At 54.8% G+C, this 21742-nt stretch overlaps 5 protein-coding genes across 5 annotated transcripts in view; 3 read left to right on the top strand and 2 right to left on the bottom strand.

Annotated features, from left to right (window-relative positions):
• Positions 1-6: 6 nt before the first annotated feature.
• On the top strand, positions 7-6158 carry GTF2F1 (general transcription factor IIF subunit 1). The gene is made up of 12 exons (XM_070373837.1): positions 7-412; positions 501-547; positions 1035-1107; positions 2314-2507; positions 3323-3493; positions 3979-4163; positions 4723-4876; positions 4962-5143; positions 5239-5312; positions 5396-5534; positions 5707-5824; positions 5920-6158. Exons 1-12 carry the CDS (start codon positions 401-403, stop codon positions 6122-6124), a joined length of 1554 nt encoding a protein of 517 aa, XP_070229938.1. The 5' UTR covers positions 7-400; the 3' UTR covers positions 6125-6158.
• A 3457-nt stretch (positions 6159-9615) lies between these two features.
• On the top strand, positions 9616-10299 carry PSPN (persephin). The gene has a single exon (XM_070374728.1). The coding sequence runs from the start codon at positions 9616-9618 to the stop codon at positions 10159-10161; it is 546 nt and encodes a 181-aa protein (XP_070230829.1). The 3' UTR covers positions 10162-10299.
• Positions 10300-10447: 148 nt separating this feature from the next.
• On the bottom strand, positions 10448-12074 carry ALKBH7 (alkB homolog 7). The gene is made up of 4 exons (XM_005901744.2): positions 11829-12074; positions 11055-11228; positions 10843-10967; positions 10448-10674 (listed from the first exon to the last, which is right to left on the bottom strand). The coding sequence occupies exons 1-4, from the start codon at positions 12030-12032 to the stop codon at positions 10512-10514; spliced, it is 666 nt and encodes a 221-aa protein (XP_005901806.1). The 5' UTR covers positions 12033-12074; the 3' UTR covers positions 10448-10511.
• Positions 12075-13312: 1238 nt separating this feature from the next.
• ACER1 (alkaline ceramidase 1) overlaps positions 13313-21742 on the top strand; it is a gene marked incomplete at its 5' end in the record, with an annotated part of 55548 nt that continues 47118 nt past the window's right edge. Inside the window, one exon of the mRNA XM_070374729.1 lies at positions 13313-13369. Coding sequence (XP_070230830.1) covers positions 13313-13369 — 57 coding nt within the window. The remainder of the gene's footprint in view (positions 13370-21742) is intronic.
• Positions 16092-21327, bottom strand: CLPP (caseinolytic mitochondrial matrix peptidase proteolytic subunit). Its single transcript, XM_005901743.3, has 6 exons — positions 21094-21327; positions 20932-21003; positions 20323-20419; positions 19249-19436; positions 18411-18516; positions 16092-16432 (listed from the first exon to the last, which is right to left on the bottom strand). The coding sequence occupies exons 1-6, from the start codon at positions 21277-21279 to the stop codon at positions 16263-16265; spliced, it is 819 nt and encodes a 272-aa protein (XP_005901805.2). The 5' UTR covers positions 21280-21327; the 3' UTR covers positions 16092-16262.

A 21742-nucleotide genomic window follows, 5' to 3' on the forward strand; every position in this document is an offset into this window, starting at 1 on the left:
TCCACATCATCTGATTGGGTTATCCGCGTGATGAGGTTATCGGCTTGATGGGATTTTTCGTGCTATATATACTGCGGGCCGCCAGAGCGCTAGATACAGAAGGCGCTACCTGTAGTTCGGAGTAGGTTACTTCCACTAGGCCTGCCGGAGGATTTCGATTCCGGTTTAGGCGGCTGCGCAGGCGCAGACTTGGCACAGGCGGTCTCAAGCTGATCGCCGACCCAGAGCCGCCTCCCGATAGCTTTTCCCAGGATCGGTTGTATCCCGGGCTTAGGGTCCGCGATCGAGGCCAGAGACCCGACACCTTGAGGGCGGCCTCCGCGGGACCGAGGGACGCGCACCCCGAGGGAGGCGTAAAGAAAGAGGTTCTGCCCGGACCCGGGTCAATCGCCCATCGCCCATGGCGGCCCTTGTAAGTGTGCGGCAAGGCGCTTCGGCTGCGGTCCCGGTGGTGGCCTCTTGTAGCCTCTCACTCACTGTCCTGCTTTCTCTCCCCTCAGGGCCCCAGCAGCCAGAATGTCACTGAGTATGTCGTCCGAGTTCCCAAGTAAGTCCCTGATCCTACCAGCCCCCTCTCCCTTCAGAAAAGGATTAAAATCTCGAGCCTCCAGGAGTGTCTGATTCTTCTTCCAGGGCTGGGGTTGAGCCGAGGCCTCTGGGGCATCACTGTTTTTTTTTAATAGAGTGAATGAATGAGTACATTAATACACAGTAACACGCAACCTCCTTGCCTAGGACTCCCTCAGCCAGGAATGGCAACAGTGACTCTACTGGATGGATTCTTTTTGATCCTGCAAAATTCCATTACAGTATTTTCCTCCTTCAGGAGGCATTCCCTGCCTGTCCACCCCACTGCCCAGGGCTGAGTTCCCAATTATCCCATCTTGGGTTCCCAGAAATATTTGTCCCTAACTGATCTCTGGTTTTTTTCATGGGTCCCCAGCATTGCCCAGCACAAAGGACTGAGCCTGGGAGGATTTACTGAATTAATGAATGATTGACTGAGCACGGCCTCTTCTTTTTGTCCATTCCAGAAATACCACCAAAAAATACAATATCATGGCTTTCAATGCAGCCGATAAAGTCAACCTCACTACTTGGAATCAGGTAAGTCCGAGTTCTGAAGGTGTGAGAAAACATGACCCTGGATTTGATGTAATAGTTGCTTGGTTGTGATAGTAACTGAGGCTTAGTATCCTCTGCTCTCCCCATGTGCAGATAAATGATAACTAAGGCCCAGGCTGAGCCTCTGGGCACCCCTGAGAACAAGATATGTATGGCCTTGCAGGAGGCTTTCTCCTGAAATTTGTGCCCACTGATGGACATTTGGGGTCAAGATCTATCTGGGCAAGAGAGGAGCGGGCTGCCTCCTAGAGGTGACTCCCTGTTGTTGGAGACTCCAGAGCGGTCTTTAGAAGCTGTTTTAGTTGTTGCAGGCTGCTCTAGCAGAATTCCAGAGACTGGGTGGTTTATAAACAACAGACATTTATTTCCCACAGTTCTGGAGGCTGGAACTCCAAGATCAGGGCGCCAGCAGATTTGGTGTCTAGTGAGGGCAGCCTTGCTGGTTCATAGCTGGTGCGTTTGCACTGTGTTCTCACCTGGCAGAAGAGGGACACAGCACTCTGCAATCCTTTATTAAAGAGGGCACTTACCCACTCCTAATAGGCTGCAGCCTCACAACCTAATCATCATCTATCAGAGGCCCCGCCCCCAAATACCATCACACTGGAAATTAGGTTAGATGCATTTTGGGGGAATTCCCTGTAGATACAGTGGTTAGGACTCCAGCTAGGACTCTAGCCCATTCACTTCAGGGACCCAGGTTCCATCCCTGGTGGGAGAACTAAGATTCCAGAAGTCCCGGATCACAGTCAAAAAGAATGCATTTTGGAGGCACGCAAACATTCATCCATAGCAGAAGCTATTAAAGGGTTACAAACAGTCTGTAAAGAGATTTGTCCACTGTGGGGTCGAGGGCAAGTGAAGGGAGAACAGGGCGGAGGTGAAGGCTCTGGACCAGGTGAGCCTGTGATGGGGTTTGCAGCAAAGAGTTTACTAGAAGTGATTGGACTCTGGGGTGTCTTTTTTTTTTTTTTTTTCATTTGAAAATAACTTCAAACTTTCAGAAAGCTGCCAGAACAGACATTGCAGCGGGCTTTAGACAGATCCCTTCGCCCACATTCACAGAGCCTCTTTTCGCCAAGCGGGAAGTTGGCTCTGAGGGTCCACCGCTCAGCCTGCGGGGAGGAAGGGGTGTTGTTGGGTGGGGAGCAGGCTCCCTGATGAGAAGTGTCGCCTTCCGTCTCCCAGGCCCGGCTGGAACGAGACCTGAGCAATAAGAAGATTTACCAAGAAGAGGAGATGCCGGAGTCGGGCGCCGGCAGCGAGTTCAACCGCAAGCTCCGGGAGGAGGCGCGGAGGAAGAAGTACGGCATTGTTCTCAAGGAGTTCCGTCCGGAGGACCAGCCCTGGCTGCTGCGGGTCAACGGCAAATCAGGCCGCAAGTAAGTGCCCCTCCCGCCACTCCCCGGTGCCCTTGGCTGAACTTCTAGGTCCTACGGCTGGGGGTGACAGCTCATCCTCCCGTGAAGGGGTTTTCTTGGGGAAGATGAGCCAAGGGGATGCTCGAGTATGTGCTAGGGATGCAGGAATCCCGGCCTGCGGTCCTCCTGCACCCAGCCAAGGACTGCCCAGAGCTGAGGGTTGGGAACCGTGGGGAGGACAGAGATTAAGGGAAATGAAGGGCACTCCGGTTGAACAGCGAGCAGGAAGGCGTGAAACACCGAGCCCCAGGGACTGTCACAGAGCATGAGAGTGGCAGAGTGGGTGGACTGAGAGGGCTGGGAGTGCCAGGCCACAACTGGACCATGGGTAGGCTGGGGCCCAGGGCAGCCTGAAGGCTGTAGGTGGGGAAGGGGCACTCTGTAAGACTGCCTCCACATGGGGGGGCAGAAAAGGGGAAGGATGGAGGCCCGGAGGGGGCTGGGCTGGCAGTGGTTCAAGGAGGATTCCGGAGGGGAATCCAGAGGGGTCTGACAGTAGAGCCCTGTGCTCTTTATGGCGCATCTAACAGGTCCTTCCAGAAAGGACCATGACGTGTAAAGTGCACAGGAGCCCTAAGCCTGCTCTGCGAGGGCAGGGAGCCCCCCCTTTCCAGTTGTGGGAATCCAGGCTCAGGCAGTCAGTGGGCCAGCCTTCCAGCCTCAGATTTTGCTGGGAGAACCCAGGTGGCCCTGGAGAGAGGGATGCAGGGGGTGTGGTCTGGGGGTGGCGCTGGTCCTTCTTCCCTGCACAGACCGTGACCTTGAACTCCCTGCAGGTTCAAGGGCATAAAGAAGGGCGGCGTGACAGAAAATACCTCCTACTACATCTTCACCCAGTGCCCTGATGGGGCTTTCGAGGCCTTCCCTGTCCACAACTGGTATAACTTCACACCGCTGGCCAAGCACCGCACGCTCACGGCCGAAGAGGCTGAGGAGGAGTGGGAGAGGTGAGTGATGGGGCCACGCCTGGAAAAGGGCTGCACCCCTCCCCCGCCCGACGTTGTGCCCGGCTGGGAGCTGGGGACTTGGCGGTGAGCAAGCCAGATCTCTCCGCTGTTCAGGAGCACCCAGTCCAGGGGGCAGATGGACTGGAAGATAGCAGGGAGGTGGACTGGAGAAGTGGGGAGGTGGATCCAGTGCTAGGGCGTCAGCATCACATGAGACCTTCTCCTGAGGGACTCTGGGCAGACAAGGAACCAAAGGAGGGCCAGCTCTCCTTGTGTGATCTCAGGGTCTTTCTGCCACGTGCTTGTGTCCTCACGTGTGAGGTTAGGTCGTCTCGCTCATCACCTAAGTGGTGTCAGTGGCTCTCCCCTGGGGCACACCTGGTAGAAGTGCAGGGAGGCACCAGTGGATGAGGCCCACTCCCAGAGGGTCCCCGGAGCCAGGCCCGCTGCCAGCCCCTGCTGTAACACTGCCCCCCGCCCCACAGGAGAAACAAGGTCCTGAACCACTTCAGCATTATGCAGCAGCGGCGACTGAAAGACCAGGACCAGGACGAGGAGGATGAGGAGAAGGAGAAGCGCAGCCGCAAGAAGGCCAGCGAGCTCCGCATCCACGACCTGGAGGACGACCTGGAGATGTCGTCTGATGACAGCGAGGCCAGCGGCGAGGAGGGTGAGGCGGGTGGAGCCAGCCCTGGGCTGCTGGGGCGGCAGTTGTAATTAATTCAGGTCTTGTGTGATGATTCAGAAAAGTGAATGCCCCTGAAAGGATTGCTTGGTTACTTGCAGACCCCTGGATCCTCCCAGGAACTTGGCTGCTGGGGGAAGCACCAGGGTTGGTTAGGAGGCCCCAGGAAGGTCTCTCTCGGCCATGGCCTCGACTGGGATTTCCATGGGAATGGCCTTAGGACTGGTCAGTTTGAGTCGTGCCAGCAGGCTCTGGGCCAAGGGGTGGTCTCTGGTTGCCCGGTGGCTTGCTGGCCCAGGTGATTTAGGGCAGGAATGGTGGCCCTGAGTGTGAGTTAGAGAAAGGGGTTGGCTGGGGGTGTGGAATTGGGATTGCTTGCTTGGCGGTGGGTGATTGGTACAACCCTGGGCCAGCTCTCTGCCTCCTGGAGGAATTGGGGCTGGTCCTGGCATCACCACAGCCCCTGAGAAATCCAGGCATCATTAGATACACACAACACGATGCATGCCCATCTGATCCCCTCACCTTGTCTCTCCTTCCCCAGGTGGCAGAGCCCCCAAAGCCAAGAAGAAGGCACCGCCCAGCAAGGGAGGCCGGAAGAAGAAGAAGAAGAAGGGCTCAGATGATGAGGCCTTTGAGGACAGTGATGACGGGGACTTTGAGGGCCAGGAGGTGGACTACATGTCCGACGGCTCCAGGTGAGGCAGGCGGGAGGCGGGTGTGAGACCCTGGGCCGGCCTGCGGACGTGCTCACTCACCCTCTGCCCGCTCTCTGTCTTACAGCAGCTCCCAGGATGAGCTGGAAGGCAAGCCCAAGGCCACCCAGCAGGAGGAGGGCCCCAAGGGCGTGGATGAGCAGAGTGAGAGCAGCGAAGAGAGTGAGGAGGAAAAGCCGCCTGAGGAGGACAAGGAGGAGGAGGAGGAGAAGAAGGCGCCCACGCCGCAGGAGAAGAAGCGGAGGAAAGGTGGGTTGGCCCCTCTGAGGTCCTGATCTGGGACAGGGCCGAGGGCTGGCTCAGGGGTCTCCGGTCCTGACGTCCCCTCCTCTGGCCCCTTGCAGACAGCAGCGAGGAGTCCGACAGCTCGGAGGAGAGTGACATCGACAGTGAAGCCTCCTCGGCACTCTTCATGGCGGTAAGGCCCAGCCGAGGCAGGGCCAGCCAGGGAGGACGGGGGGGCCCTCTCCCGATATGTGTGCTCAGCTGCGATTTCCACAGAAAAAGAAGACACCCCCCAAAAGGGAGCGGAAGCCATCAGGGGGCAGTTCCCGGGGTAACAGCCGGCCAGGCACGCCCAGCACTGAAGCAGGCAGTACTTCTTCCACCCTCCGCGCAGCCGCCAGCAAGCTGGAGCAGGGTGAGTAGTACCCACCAATCCCACCCCGCCCACCCTCTTGACCCCATCCTGGTCTTCCTGTTCTGCATCCTCTGAGCCCCTTGCACATATGATCCCAGCACTGCCCCCCACCCCCCTACCCCATGGTCCAGCCTCCCAGACCTGGTCTCAGTTCCACCTCCACCTCCCACAGGGAAGCGCACCAGCGAAACGCCGGCAGCCAAGCGGCTGCGACTGGACACCGGGCCCCAGAGCTTGTCCGGGAAATCCACTCCTCAGCCCCAGTCTGGGAAGTCAACCCCCAGCAGTGGGTAAGTTGGCGAGGATGGCAGGGGCCGGTGGGGGGTGGCGGTCAGGGGGCTCAGGGACAGAGGACGCCCGCTGACACCCAGCTCCCCACCTCCAGCGACGTTCAAGTGACTGAAGATGCTGTGCGCCGCTACTTGACACGGAAGCCCATGACCACCAAGGACCTGCTGAAGAAGTTCCAGACCAAGAAGACGGGGCTGAGCAGCGAGCAGACAGTGAATGTGCTGGCTCAGATTCTGAAGCGCCTGAACCCTGAGCGCAAGATGATCAACGACAAGATGCATTTCTCCCTCAAGGAGTGACGCTCCCCCAATAAACAGGCTCTGTTTTCCACAATCCTCAGGGTCTTCATTCCCACACTTGCTGCCTCTCATCCTGCCGCCTGTAGACGCCTCTTAGAACTTAATCCTCTCCTTACCCCCTCAGCCTCCTCCATGGAGCTGCTGGCTGATTTCTTTCAGCTCTGTCTTCCACTTGGCTGGTTCTCTCTTCAGCTGTGGCTTATTCACCACCTGAACGCATTAAAAGTAGGGCTTCCCAGGTGGCTCAGCGGTGAAGAATCTGCCTGCTTGTGCAGGGGACGCAGGTTCAATCCCTGGGTCAGGAAGTTCCCCTGGAGGCAATGGCACCCCACTCCAGTATTCTTGTCTGGGAAATCCCATGAACAGAGGAGCCTGATGGGGCTACAGTCCATGGGGTCGCAAAGAGTCGGACATGATTGAGCACATGTGCACAAACCTATAAGTACTTAGTGTCACTGTCTTTCAGTTCTGCAAAGTATCTTTCTTTTTCAGATCAGTAGGTCTGTTTTGAGTATATGGCCCCTTCTGTTTTTGATGCCTTCTTTTCCATTGTTAGTTTAAACATCCTTACAGTCTCCATGTCACTCACCTAGTACCTGAAGCAGATGGGTATCCTGTTGTTTTCTGACGCCTCTTTATGATCGTGTTTGTGACCTGGGATAGGGGACTTGTTCCTACTTCCAGGCTCTGTCTGTGGGGCTCCTGGCTGGCCTGCTTTGCAGGCAAGTTCTTTTTTTTTTTTTTAATAATATTTGTTTTTATTTATTTGACTGTGTTGGGTCTTAGCTGAAGCATGTGGGATCTAGTTCCCTGACCAGGAATTGAACCCCGGGCCCCCTGCATTGGAAGCATGGAGCCTTAGCCACTGGACCACCAAGGAAGTTCCAGGCAAGTTCTTCCAGATGGTTTTTTGCATGTGCCCACCAGGTGCCCCAGAAGTGGTTTCTAGGTGGCGCTAGTGGTACAGAACCTGCCTGCCAATGCAGGAAACATGAGACCCGAGTTTGATCCCTGGGTTAGAAAGGTCCCCTGGACGAGGACACGGCAACCCACTCCAGTATTCTTGCCTAGAGAATCTCATGGAGAGAAGAGCTTGGCGGGCTACAGTCCATAGGGTCGCAAAGAGTCGGAAATGACTGAAGCAATTTAGCACGCACACACGCCCCAGATGTGTCATTCTAAGATTCTCAGCTCTTGATTCTGTCCCAAATGGCCACAAAATCCCAAAGCCCTGTTACTGGTCTTGGCATCTGGACACTACTTTTCAACTTGGCAGTGGGGTTTCTGGGGCTTCCCTTAGAGTCTCATAAGTTGGTAAGGCGTTTATTTTATCAAGTATGGCTAGGCATTCTGTAAGCAAGAGGGTTCTTTACGTTCGTGGAGAGTCACGTTGCTGAAATAGAACTTGGCAGCAGGAACAACGTTGAAACCCCTGTTTGAGTGATCCGGCTGGTGGCAGGATGCTGGAGACGGCAGGTGGAAAACCTCCCCACCCAGCTCTACAGGCCCTTGGCTGCCGAGTCGGAATGCCTGAGATGTCCGGCTAATTCCCAGGAATGTCCCACTTCGTTCCAACCTCCCTCCCATCCTTCTGCCAGGACTTCTGTGAAGGAAGTGCCTGCCCCTTACCCTGACAATTTCACCCCTGCTCTGCCTGCCACGTGGACCGAGGCCTGAGGCCTCCCCCACCACACTGGTCTATGTGCCCCAGTGGTTCAGATCAGGAGCCTTGCATTCAGCAGGACTTGGGGTTCAAACCCCACCTTTTTCTCTTAATTCTGGGTGACTTTGTATAAGTGACATTCCTCCCACCCACACCCCCCATCTGAAGGTAGTCTCAACAAGCAGTCGAGAAGAAAAAAGCACACCAAAATCACTGAAGCAGTCCCCCATGGGTGGTGCTGCATGGGTAGGTCCTTTCCTACTTCTTGATACAAAGGGCAATGAAAAGCCCCGAGCTCACATCTTGGCTCACCTGAAACGGATGTGTTCCTGAAGCACGAGTCCTGGATCAAAGGGATGGGATTGGTGGTTTCTGTAGCCAGTGTTCAACTGCCACTGGTTTATACTACCAACAGGCGTGCCCATTACACACACACCCCCAGCCACAGGTAAGCAGACTCTGATGTCTGCTAATCTTAGGAGCAGTCTTACCTGAGTTTTAATCTGGTCTTGCCTGCATTGAGTTCAAGCACCGTGTCAAACCTACACAAGTTGCTTGTATTTCAGGACTTCCCTGGTGGTACAGTGGTTAAGGCTCTGGACTCCCAGTGCAGAGACACAAATTGGATCCCTTGTTCAGGATCTTGCATAACATAGGACATGGCCTAAAATTTTTTTAAAACTGAAAATAAAAAAGATGCTCTTATTTTGCTTTGCCTCAAGCATTTTGTGCGTACTTAGTCGCTCAGTAGTGTCCATCTCTTTGCAACCCCATGGACTGTATAGTTCACCAGCCTCCTCTGTCCATGGGATTCTCCGGGCAAGAATACTGGAGTAGGTTGTCAATTCCTTCTCCAGGTGATCCTCCTAACCCAAGGATCGAGACCTGAGTCTCCTCCATTGCAGGTGAATTTTTTGCTGAGCCACCAGGGAAGCTTCTAAGAGGCTCTTAACTGCTTGGTACTAGGCACCCTGCCACACACTAAATACGTCTTCTGTCTGTCCTCAGGACCTCATGTGGGAGGGACTCTGTTAGCCCCCTTTCATGGCTGAGGATGGAGGCTCGCTTCCCCAGGGTGATGGAGAAGGGCTGGGAGATTACTGGAACCAGGGCAGAGCTTAACCTCCCCTCCTGCTCTGATGCCCTACAACCCCAGGTTGGGCTGGGGTTCCAGGGGACTCAGGTTGGCCTTCCAGAGACAGGAGTCCCTGCAGGGTAAGTTTCCTGCACCTGGTGTCCCAGCTCTTGGCAGTCCCCAGGCCTCTCCCTTTTCCTGTTTTGATACTGCCTGGGCCAGACCCGGAGGCAGGGCATGATGTCTTAATCCTCCAGGCAGGAGCCATGATGGATTCCCCGTCAGTTCACCCACCTCTTCCCTGCATGCATATCCGCTCTACCTGGTGCACAATGTGGGGGCTACTGGGCCCCAGTATCCTGCCCGAGAGGGGAGGACCCCCACTGGGAGACCCATGGGGCCCCCCAACCCTCCCTCCAGATAGCAGGTGGGGTGGGGACCCCGAGTTGCCCTCCCTGAGCTCGGCCCTGGCTGCCGACACAGCACTCGTAAATCAGGGGGTGGAGGGGGTGTTGGAAATGGGTCTGTGGAATGTCTGGATGGGGAGTGTGTGTGAGGGGGTGTGCGCCCTTAACTCTTGGAAGGATGGGGTGTGGGGCAGAGGAGCGGGGCTGCCTGGGCCTGAGGTGTGCGATGTTGGAGCCTTCGCAACGAGCAGCAGCCGGAAGTGATGAGGTTAATTCCCCAGCTCGGGCAGAGGGGGGATAAATTGAGGGTGCCGGGCATCCACATCCTCAGGACCTGCCTGTCACCATGGCCACAGGAAGAGTCTTGCTAGGCTCTCTGCTTCTCCTGATCCTCCACTTGGACTTTGGTGGGAGCCAGGGGGCCTGGGAGGCTCTGGTGGTGGAGAGAGAGCTCTCATCCGAGCCAGCGGTGGACAGAGAGACCCAGAGGCCACAGCTGGGTAAGGACTCCCGGAACCCTGCATGCTCCCCAACTCGTTTATGCCCAGACTCTGCCTGCAGTCAGCTGCCCCTTGTCCCCACAGGGGCCCGCCTGCGCCGAGCCCTGACCAGCCCGTGCCAGCTGTGGAGCCTGTCCTTGCCCGTGGCCGAGCTGGGCCTGGGCTACACGTCGGAGGAGACGGTCATCTTCCGCTACTGCGCCGGCAGTTGTCCCCGCGGTGCCCGCACCCAACACGGCCTGACGCTGGCCCGACTGCAGGGCCAGGGCCGAGCCCATGGAGGACCCTGCTGCCGGCCCACCCGCTATGCCGACGTGACCTTTCTCGATGACCACCACCGCTGGCAGCGGCTGCCCCAGCTCTCGGCGGCGGCCTGTGGCTGCAGTGGCTAAAGATGGCCAGCCCAGGGCCCTGCAACAGCTGGAGGAGCTCAGCTGACTTATTTACTGGAGGCCCAGAGGCCGAGACGAAGAGAGGGGAAGGTGGGCTGGGGCCACCAGCAAGGGGCTCAATAAAGGAAACTGCTCCTCTAGCCTGTGACTGTGTGTTCAGCTGGGAATGCTCCTGGTCTGGGGAGGGGGAGGAGGGGGGAGACAGGTGTGGTCCTGGGCTTCCCAAGCAGATCCTGGCCTTCCTGCAAACAGCTGGCAACAGGAGGCCAGCTTGTCCATTCTCCAACATTATTCACAACTTTATTCACAAACATGGTGTCCTGAACAGCTTGGGGTAATGGTCCAGGAGCTCAGCAGGCTGGGGGCAGCTGCCCAGGCTCCCCTGGCCCCATCCCCTCAGGGAGGGAGCGGCAAATCACCGAGATGCGTCGGCCCCGGGGAATCCGACGCTCCCCAAAAAAGGACTCTTCATCCCGAAGGATCTCGTGGGAGAAGTCATAACGAGCCGAGCCCCTGCAGGAGAAAACAGAGGATGTGGCTGGTGAGGGTGGCCCTGGTTCCAGGCAGACCAGCCCTAGGGGTAGAGTCTGCTGTCAGGGCTGAATGACAGAAGGTGTTCCAAATGTTCAGTGGGTGTCTTGTGAGTTACTGGTGCAGTGTGGGCTCCTTGGCTGCCCATACCTAAGGATGTAGAGGGAGCCCGGCTCCAGCAAGAGTTCCAGCCACTCCCCCGGCTCCTGGGTGTGCACTAGTCGCATGACGCTAGGAGACAACAGGGACAGGCCGGCAATGGTGGATCCACAGAACTGGAAGAGGGGACATGGCAGAGGGTGGGTTTTGGCCTGACCAGCTCGCCCCCAGCTGGGAGCTCCAAGCCACTGCTCTCTGCCCACCTTGATGCTGTCCACGTGTGGCTTGATGTAGCCCTGAGGTTCTAGGTCCAGCACGTGCACTGAGGAGAGGAGGGTCTGGCCAGGTCCAAAGGCGGCTGCCTGCACACGCCGCAGGATGGCCCGGCTTGCCTCTGACCAGCGCGACTTCTCTGTCTCTCGGAAGCCGTGGATGGCCTGCCCAGAGCGCTCAGGTCAAGCCTGGAAGCTTCCAGGGGTGGGGAACAGGGAAACTGAGGCATAGCCCAGGGCTGGGGAGGGATTAGTGGGGAGGGTGGTGGAAGTGCAGAGCAAAGGCCTGGTTTTTCCAGCATGACACTTGACCCCACCCTCAACTCTCAACTTTGATCCTATCTACCCCATGATGTTTTCTCAAATCCCAACCCCTGCCACAACTGGGTCTGGCCTTAGTCCTTTCTACCCACCATCAGGGTCCAGTTCAGTCCCACATTCCGTCCCTAACGTTGGCCCGGTTCCAATATTCACAACTTGATTCACCGGGCCCCCTGTCTCCACCCCTCAACTCGTGACCCTCCCTCATCTCGCTCCACACCCGTTTCCACCCCTAACTTTGGTCCTGTCCCCCGAATACGCTTCCGCTCTGCCTCGTCCAAAGTGCTCTTCCAGCCCCCAAGAACACAAGCATCAGGACCGCGCCCCCATACCCAGGCCCCGCCCCAGATACAGCCCCGCCCACCCCAGCGCTCCACTCCCGCCCGGCCTCTAACGTCCGAAGCCACGGCCCTGTGGCTCCGCCCCCAGCGCTACCAGCCTCACCGCATCCCAGTGGTCGTATTCGTATCTGCGGCGGCGCAACTCGGGTTCCAGCTCGCGGCTCAGTGTCTCCTCCTCGGCCGCGCTCAGAAAGCCGGGCCGCACCACGGCCGCATCTTGTAGGCGGCTCAGCACGGCTGCGCCCGAGCCCCGCACCCAGCCCTGCTGGGAGAGCGTCCGCAGTACCACCTGCCCACCTCCGGCCATAGCCCCGGAGCCGGGTCTTGGAAGAGGCTGGGGTCAGTGCCACGCCCCTCCCCAAGGTCATTGGCTGTGACTGCACCGAGTCCCTCCAGCAATTGGTCTTCCTCAGAGTCCCGCCTCTCGCTCAAAGGTTACTGGTTGTTACTTGGCTCGTCCTCTCAAGCTATTGGCTCTTCCCAGAACCTGCCTCCTCTCCGGCGCTATTGGGCCCTTTAGACCACAGAGACTCAGACTACTAGTTGTGCCTCAGGTCCGTCTTCCAGAGGGCGGGGCGGGGCGGTGGTGTCAAAGGCTAGGTCGGCCCGGGGGTTAGAGGTCAAGGGTCAGAGAGGGAATTGGGCCAAGGCTATGAAGTTAAGGTTAGAGTCCAGTCAGGCTGAACTGTAGGAGTTAGGGGAGTGACATTAAGGCTGTGATTATGGGGTGGGACCAGGTTTGTGGACTTACGGGTTTCAGTCAAAGGTCAAGGCGAGGCGCCTCCCATCCCGAACCCCCCCCTCCCCCCCGCCCAATCCTCATACAAACAGGCTGGCTTCCAGTTTAAAACAGTATATAAACTGTTTTGGGCTTCCTTCATAGCTCAGTTGGTAAATCATCTGCGTGCAATGCAGGAGGCCCGGTCAGATTCCCGGGTCGGGATGATCCCCTGGAGAAGGAAATGGCAACCCCCTCCAGCATTCTTGTCTGGAGAATCCCATGGACAGAGGAGCCTGACAGGCTACAGTCCATGGGATCCCAAGAGTCGGACACGACTTGGTGACTAAACCACCACAACCACCACAAACTGTTTACACATTTTGTTTAAAAACAGTACATAAACAAAAATTCCTCTTCTTTAATGGCAGAATTGGAATGTCACCATTTTTCAGTCCTTATTGGGCTGAAAATTCTAGACAAGGACTATCATCTGCTCCTAATGTCATGGAAACAGGGACAACTGGTTTTAAAATATCTCCCGCTAGAAGGCACCCTCACTCCAAGGTCATTGGCCGAAAAGCGGAACCTGAATCGGATCAGACTTGTCTAGATTTAGACACCGGGTACCGGAAGTACCAAGGACAGAATCGCATCCTCAAAATTCAGAGGGAAAGTTCGTAAGACACACGACCCTGTTTCTCCAACAAGTTAAGTTCAAGAAAAGAGAAGAAAAAGAGGGAGAGAGACATTAAGAGATTAAAGGGGAAAACCGCAATAACAAGACACTTACAGATTTATCAACCAGTGGCAATGCCTGCACCTTATTTGGATCCTGATTGGAAAAATTAAAAAAAAAAAAAAGTGATCACCAGGGAAATTTGGACGCGGTTGAATATTTGGACGCGGTTGAATATTCGACTACGGTAAGCGTTATTTTTTTCTGGTTGAAAATGATGTTGTGGTTCTTTTTTAAACATTCCTTGTCCTTTATTAACCTTTTTTGTAAGTTCTTTAAATTCTGTAGCACTTTACAGTTTTTAAAAGTTTCACATGCATGATTTCATAGACTCTCCTGATAATCTTTTTTTAAAAAAATCCCCTAGTTATATTGCCCCTCCTCCTTCCCTCTCCCCACTGGTAACCACTGGTTTGTTCTGTGTCTGTGAGTCTGGTTTTTTTGTTTGTTTTATTGACTAACTTATTTTTTAGATTCTACGTAATAGTGATATGATACAGAATGTCTGTCTGACTTAACGCACTTAGCATAATACCCTCCAAGTCCATATACATGTTGCTGCAAATGGCATTATTTCATTCTTTTTTATGGCTGAGTAATATTCCATTGTGTATATGTACTGTATCTTCTTCATCCATTCATCTGTTGATGGACACTTAGATTGCTTCTGTATCTTGGCAGTTGTAGACAATGCCATGAATATTGGCATGCATGTTATCTTTTCTAAATAGTTTTTTTTTTTTTTTAAGGCTATATACCAAAAGGAATAGAATTGCTGGGTCATGTGGTTATTCTTAGTATTTTTGAGAAATAAAATTACTTATCCTTTTAGAAATACATACTGAAATATTACAGATGAAATGAAAAGCTGGGATTTGCTTCAAAGTACTACAAAGCCATGGTAGAGGCTCTGTAGAGGCAGGCGAGGGACGAGTCATAATCAGCCATGAATTGGTGTGGTGGGTACACAAGACCTCATTATTCTAGTTTCTCTACTTTTTTTCCTATTTTAAACAAAATTACTACAGGTGTTTTTTTTTTTTTTTGGCAGCACCGGGTCTTCATTGCTGTGTGGGCTTTTCTCTAGTTGTGGAGAGCAGGGGCTACTCTCTAGTTTTGGTGCCCAGGCTTCTCACTGGGATGGTGTCTCTTGTGGAGCACAGGTTCTAGGGCATGTGGGCTTCAGTAGTTGTGGCGCACAGGCTTACTTACTCTGAAGCATGTGGAATCTTCCCGGACCAGGGATTAAACCTGTGTCCCCTGCATTGGCAGGCCATTATTAACCAATGGACCACGAGGTCTTCTCCACTTTTGTATATATTTTAAATTGCGCAGAATGAAAAAGTTCAACCAAATGTAATTGATGAATGAAGCCAAATTAAAAAGTCTGTATTAAAAAAAACCAACAACAAAAATTGTTCTTTGCTCTGACAGCAAAATTCCTTGAAAAACTTGTCTAGCTCCCAGTATTTTCCAGCCCCTTCTCTCTGGGTCCACTCCAACCTGGCTTTTGGCCCCCTAGCACTAAAAGTGGTCTTACTGAAGGCCACTAGTGATTTCTGCAGGGCCAAGTGCCATAACGAGTTCTCAGCCTGACTGCTAACTCATGGACACACTGAAGTCTCCTACATTTTTATTCCAACCCTGGGTAGGGGGTGGGGGCGGAAGGGGAGAGGCACGCTAGACTTCAGACATCCAAAATCAACTCTTGATCCCGACCCCTGCTCCTCTCCCCAGCTCTCCTGGAAACATCTTATCTTTCTGGCTGCTTTGGGCCAACACCTAGGAGTTTGGGGAGATTTCGTTCTGTCTCAAATCTCACATCCTACCTGTAAGCCCTGCCTTTAAAACCTGGCTGGAAACCAGCCTCTCTCACCATGTGGCTGGGGCCAGGTCACCCTTCCTCTGGGTGGTTCCAAGTCTCCTCACTCCAGGTTCCTGTGCTTGCCGCCCTCCACCCACCACTCTGTGGCTCCTGTTTCTTTTTTGGCTGTCCTGGGTCTTTGTTGTGGTGCAGGCTCAGGAGTTTCAGCACTCGGGCTTAGTTGCACTATGTGGGATCTTAGTTCCCTGACCAGGGATTGAACCCAGACCCCCTGCACTGGGAGTGCAGAGTCTTAGCTACTGGACCACCAGGGAAGTCCCCTGTTCCTTTTCTTGAAACCTTCCATGGGGCACCTCCCTCCTATCTCAGACCTGCTGCTGTTTAATCACTAAGTCGTGTCTGACTTTTTGCGACCCCATGGACTGTAGGCTGCCAAGCTCCTCTGTCCATGGGATTGTCCAGGCAAGGATACTGGTGTGCGTTGCCATTTCCTCCTCCAGGGGATCTTCCCAACCCAGGGACTGAATCTTGGCAGGTGAATTATTTACCGCTGAGCCATCTGCGAAGCCCTACCAGACCTTTTACGATCTATACTCCTCTTCTGCTCTTATCTCTACTCTTCCCCTCACTCACTCCCTCCCTCCAGCCACCCCAGCTCCCTCATGGTTCCCCTCATGTGCCAGGTATAGTCCTGCCACAAGACCTTTGCACTTGCCATGCCTTCTGCCAGGACTGCTGTGTCCCAAGATAGCAATCTGGCTCCCCTGACCGTCACCTCCTTCAGGTCTTTGCTCTAATGTTACCTTCTCAGCAAGGCCTCTGCGGGTCATTTCATCTAATTCTTGTCACACACACCCGACACTGCATATCTCTTGCCCTGATTTAAAAAAAAAAAAAAAAAAAACCAACTGTCTACTTTCCCAAGAATGTAAGTTTCTTCAGGACGGAGACTTCTGTCTTCTCCACAGTAAGTTGTGGCCTCTGGAGTGTCATGTAGGCTCTTAGCTCTGCTCAAGATGAAGGTCAGGGTGAAGGCACACGTGAGCCAGGGTAGACGCCAGAGGGAAGGTGCCGGAGCCGGGAGCAAAGGCTACAAAGATTTAATTTAAAATCACAGTGTCTCAGTTGGGCTGCCCACCCAGAGGGGCACCCCCAAATCCACAGTTCCTCAAGGGGCCCCTCCAGGCTCAGTGTGGAGGGGCTCACAGGCCAGGCGCCTCCGCTCTCCCTGGGAGGGCAAGAGGGAGGCCAGTTCTCAGGCGCTGGCTGGGGCGGGTTCTACTGCTGTTGGCTCCCCCGGCTCCTTCTGTACCAGCTCCGGCTCGTCCTCCCCATCCTGTGGGGGGTGGACCAGAACCTTGTCCAAGATGCCGAACTCCTGGGCCTCCATGGGGCTCATGTAGCGGTCCCTCTCCATGGCTGACTCTGCAGGGGGCGTACAGGCAGGATGTGGGTGGTGAAGAATGGACACCCAAGGGCCACATTCCAGTCCTCAATCAGCCCAAGTCCACCCTGTGTGACCCTGGCCTCCCCATCCCTGTGCCTTGAGTTTCCCCACCAGTAAAATACCTGTTTCTTTTTTTTTTGATAGCTTGTTGATATGTAAATACACATCTAGGAAAGGGCACAGATCGTGGGAGTGGGCAGTGTGGTGATTTTCAGACTGAACCCACCCATGCGGCCAGCACTCAGATCAGACCCTCCAAACCCTGCTGGGGACACATCCAGTTGCTAAGTGTCCACCCCCACTCCCGCCCCCACCCCCTAACAGTGGCCTAATGGCATAGAGGTTATGCCAGTTTTTTGCTCTTTAAATACACAATCACAGGGACTTCCCTGGCGGTCTAGTGGTTAAGACTCCACACTCTCAATGCAGGGGTCCTGGGTTCCATCCCTCGTCAGGGAACTAGGTCTTACGTGCTGTAGCTAAGACCTGGTGCAGCCAAATTAAAAAAAAAAAAAAGGACTCCATACTTTCACTGCCAGGGACATGGGTTGGACCCCTGGTTGGGGATTTTGCATGCTGAGCAATATGGTAAAAAAAAAAAGAAAATTAAAGTGAATTAATTAAAAAAGTAAATAAACATATAACCAGAGCGTTTACTCCTTTTCCCACTCAGCACTGTTTTGGAGATTTATCTAGGCTGTGGCCCAGTCCTTGTGGCTGTGTAGCGTCCCACCTCATGAATATACCACCACTGGCCACTCATTCTGTTGTCAGGCACTTGGGTCTTTCCCCATTTGAGACTGTAGGAACAGGACTACATTCCCGTCTGCATCTTCGGACAGAAGCGCTTGATTCCCTTGGTTACATGCCGAGCAGAGGAAGCAGGTGTCTCTCTGGGTGTTCACCCTCAGAGCCCTAACAGCTTCCCCAAGTGGTTGTAGTTATCACCGTTGCCTGCAGTGGATAACCGTTCCAGTGGCTCCAGGCTCCCCTCAGCATTCAGTGGTGTCAGTATTTTCTATTTGAGCTGCTCCAGTGGATTGAAATGGAGTAGGAAATGGCAACCCACTCCAGTATTGTTGCCTGGACAATCCCCTGGACAGAGGAGCCTGGAGGCCTATAGTCCGTGGAGTCTCAAAGAACTGGATCCAATTGAGCACACCCAGCACAGTGGACTGAAATGATATCTCATCAGGGCCTTGATCTGCCTTTCCCGAATAACTGATGATGTCATTATTATCATTTTTTCTTTTTTATTGGCCACACCACATGCAGCATGTGGGATCTTGGTTCCCCAACCAGGGATGGAACCTGTGCCCCTTGCAGTGGAAACGCGGAGTCCTAAGCACTGGACCTCCAGGGAAGTCCCACTGGTGACACATCATTATTAAACATCATCACTAAAGGTGATGAGAACCTTGGCTTCTGTTTCTTGGCCATTTGCAATCTTCTTTGTGGGAGACCCTGTTCAAAGCCTTTGGACCTCTTTCAGTCAAGTTTTTATGTCTTTTAATTTTTAAATTATTATCATTATCTTTTCTTGGCCATACTGTGTGGCATGTGGGATCTTAATTCTCTGACCAGAGATCAGACCTGCATCCCCTGCAGTGGAAGTGTGGAGTCTTAACCACTAGACCACCAGGGAAGTCCCTGGGTCTCTAAAAAAAGTGCTCAGAACAGGGGTTCTCAACTGGGGGTGGGGTGGGGTGGGGATTCTGATCCCCAGGGGACACGGGGTGATGGCTGGAGACTGTTCTGGCCATCACCCCTGGAGGTGCTGCTGGCAGCTGGTGGGCAGCGCCTGAGGATGTGCTACACATCCTGCAGGGCCCTGGAGGGCCCCCACCACAGGACGATCCAGCCTGGTGTCAGCCTCACCAGGTCCAGAGGCCTGACCCGTACGCCTGTGTTGGTTCCAATAAGACAGCAGCCGAGGGCCTTGTAGGGGGCGCTCACCGATCACCTGCAGGCTCTGTTTGGTGTGCTTGGCGTAGATGCTGTAGAGCTGCTTCTTGAGCTTCATGATCTCCTCTGCCTGGATGGCGATGTCTGTGGCTTGGCCCTGGGGGGCCATCCCAAGAAGGGGGAGGTTGGGATCAGGGTCTGCCACTCGAAGGGACAGGGACTCAGGAGACTGCCCTGGGCTCTGGCTGCCAGCATTCAGGCAGGTGGGACAGGCCTCTATAGCCTGTTTCATCGTCACCATCTCCAGGAAGGCTCTCTGTATTAACTCTATGTTCTTATTTCTGGCAGCTGGTGCCTCCCTGACTAGAAGGGAGGGAGCTAATTTCCTAGAGACATCAGAAAGCTGCCCAGAACACACTTTTCACATGCAAAGCCGCCAGTCCAAGCCCACACCCCTGCCACCTCCTCTGCAGAGCTCTCACACCCTGGGTCACCATCCTCCTGCCCCATCACCCCAGGGTACCAGACAACTAGGGACAATCCCTATGACCTAGAGCCCACTAACACTATTCACGCTGGCCCATCCTAACCTCACACGTTCTTTCCAGCAGAAACCTTGAAGAAGGCTCCTGCCCACATTCTCCTCTTGACCAGCCCTGGTGCCCATCTGTGTGGTCCCCAAGGCCTGGCACACACCCTCCTCTTGGGATCTGTGAGTCACAAACTTTTTAATGGTAACCCTCTCCTGATCAGTTGGCCTCACCATATCTGCATACCAACAAAACCTACATTTAAAACCCACCCCGTCATGTGACTCCTGCCTCTCTGGCTGGTTCACCTGTCTAGACCCCCATCCCCACCCCCAAAGCAGCTCTCAAGGCACACTCACCCGGGCACCCCCAGAGGGCTGGTGGATCATGATGCGGGAGTTGGGGAGTGAGTGGCGCATGCCTGGGGTGCCAGCAGCCAGAAGCAGGGAGCCCATGCTGGCTGCCTGGCCCACACACCACGTGCAGATGGGGTTCAGGATGTATTGCATCGTGTCGTAGATGGCCAGGCCCGAGGTCACCACGCCACCTGCAGATGGGGCCGAGAGTGAGGGGCTGTGCCAGCTACCCCCCACCATCCTTTCCCCTAAGGCCCTGAAGAGGGCTGGGGTCTCAAACAGAAATACTCCCAGGGGTAGGAAGGAGACACAGAGCAGGTGGGGGCAACAAAAGCTCCTCGCTTTTGGAGGGCTGGCTCCAAAGCGAGCTGACAGTTGCCACACTTGGATGTGGACCCAGTGGAGGATGAGATTGGCCACATTCTCAAGAATTGGGAGAATGTAATAACTACGAGCGAAGACTCTGGAGCCAGTCTGCCTGGGTATGACCCCTGGCTGGTCAGGTCATCACATGTGATGCAAGAGGCAAGTTATCCAGTCTCTTGGAGACATGGTACCTCCTTGTAGGTTGGAGATAACTAAACACTACCCATCACGTGAGGCTGCATGAAGAAAATGAGTTAAATGCTTACAAAGTGCTTATAAAAGTTCCCAGCACAGTAAACGATCAATTAAGACCAGCTATTCAGGGAATTCCCCATGTGTGCAGTGGTTAGGGCTTTTACTGCCATGGGCCTGAGTTTGATCCCTGCTCAGGGAACTAAGATCCCACAGGAGGAACAACTCGACCAAAATAAAATAAATTGGCTGTTGGCTATTCTACCTTTTTTGGGGGATAGGGTGGAATCTACCAGTTTAAAAAATTTTGACAACGGAGAGGCAGGTTCAGGTGCCTCTTTAAAAAAGCAAGGGAAGAGGCAGCTTTTGGAGGTTTCCAGACCCTCTGGAGATTCCGAAGGAAGCTCTGCCCCCTTTCTTGCTTCAGAGACAGAACCTCCCTAATTAGGGGTCTCAGTCCCTGGAGTCATCTGGTGTGTCCCCAGGAGTGCCCATGGGACCCGGGAAGGCCCTGCTCACCGGGGCTGTTGATATACATGTGGATGGGCTTCTTGTTGCTTTCCGACTGCAGGAACAGCAGCTGCGCGATGACCAGGCTGGCGACACTGTCATCGATCTGCAAGTGAGGAGAGCAGGGGTGTCCCCAAATGGGGGTGAAAGCTAAGGGCAGCAGTTATGGGGTGGCTGGGGTTGAGTCAGGGCACCAGAAAGGTGGTCAGGGCCCAAGTAAGACAGATGGGGAAGCGTTCAGGATCAGGAGTGGATGTGGTGGGGGTGATCCGGAACCAGGGGGTTGGGGACACAGGAAGGGGGGACTCAGGCAGCAGGAAGGAAAAGGGTGAGGAGGTTGGGGAGAGGGATAGGAGCCCAGGAATGGGAAGGAGGATCATTGGTGAGGAGGGAGTCAGAAATTAGGGAGGGAGACGCAGAGGATTTAAAGGAGTAGAAGGGGGACTACAGGTCAGGAGGGCGCATCAGGGGGCTTATGTGCCCAAGAAGCAGGGAGTGTCAGACTGGGACAAGAGCGTCAGCCTAGGGAGGAAAGTCATGGGGGAGAAGTCAGAGGATCAAGGAGGTTTGCGGAGATCTGGGCAGACGAAGGGGAGGATCGCGGCGCGAGGCACTCACAGGGCCCATGACGCACACAATACGCTCCCGAAGCAGCCGCGAGTAGATGTCATAGGCGCGCTCACCGCGACCCTGGGGAAGAAAGACGCGGGTGAGGGTCAGACGCCCTCCGTGCCCCAAGCCGTTGCACCCCCGGGCCGTGTCCCCGCCCGGCCACTGTACCGTCTGCTCCACCACGATGGGAATGAGCGGGAGAGCCCGGGCCGCCGTCGCGTGCAGGTTCCGCTGCGGGGCCAGGCGATTCTCGGGCGTCCGCTGCGGGGGAAAGCGGGCGGCGAGGCGAGGCCCCAGTGCTGGGCACAAGCCGGCCGCCACCCGGCCCCCCCTAAGCAATATTTTGGGCCACATCGCGCGGCACGTCCCTCTCGGCTTCCGTACGATGCCGGAACTACAACTCTCAGCGTGCTTTGCGCCCGCGGCGCTGCCTCACGAGACCGCCCACTTCCGTGAAGCATGGGGCACGTTTCGGGGCGGGGCGTTGGAGGGGCGGAGCAAGAGAAGTGGTGCCAGAGTGGAACTGGAGAGCTTCCAAGATACCTGTTAGGGTCTTCTTCCTGAAGAATTTTCTGCTCTTCGTTGCTAATTAAAAAAAATCAGCTCCGTGCGCCCACTGGGCCTGGGCTTCAACGATCATCTAGCCTGGTGGGGCCGACTCCCGAGACCTTCCCATCCGTCTATGGTTATGTATGGGGTAGTGGGAAGGCCCCAAGATATGCAAGCCCAAGGGTGGAAGTTGCGGACTTCCACCCGGGAGGTCGGTCTGGAAAGGCTTCCTAGGAGGAGCAGGTGTTGGAGCTGGGCTTTGAAGGAT

Source organism: Bos mutus, chromosome 7 (assembly GCF_027580195.1).
Source record: "Bos mutus isolate GX-2022 chromosome 7, NWIPB_WYAK_1.1, whole genome shotgun sequence".
NCBI lineage: Eukaryota > Metazoa > Chordata > Mammalia > Artiodactyla > Bovidae > Bos > Bos mutus.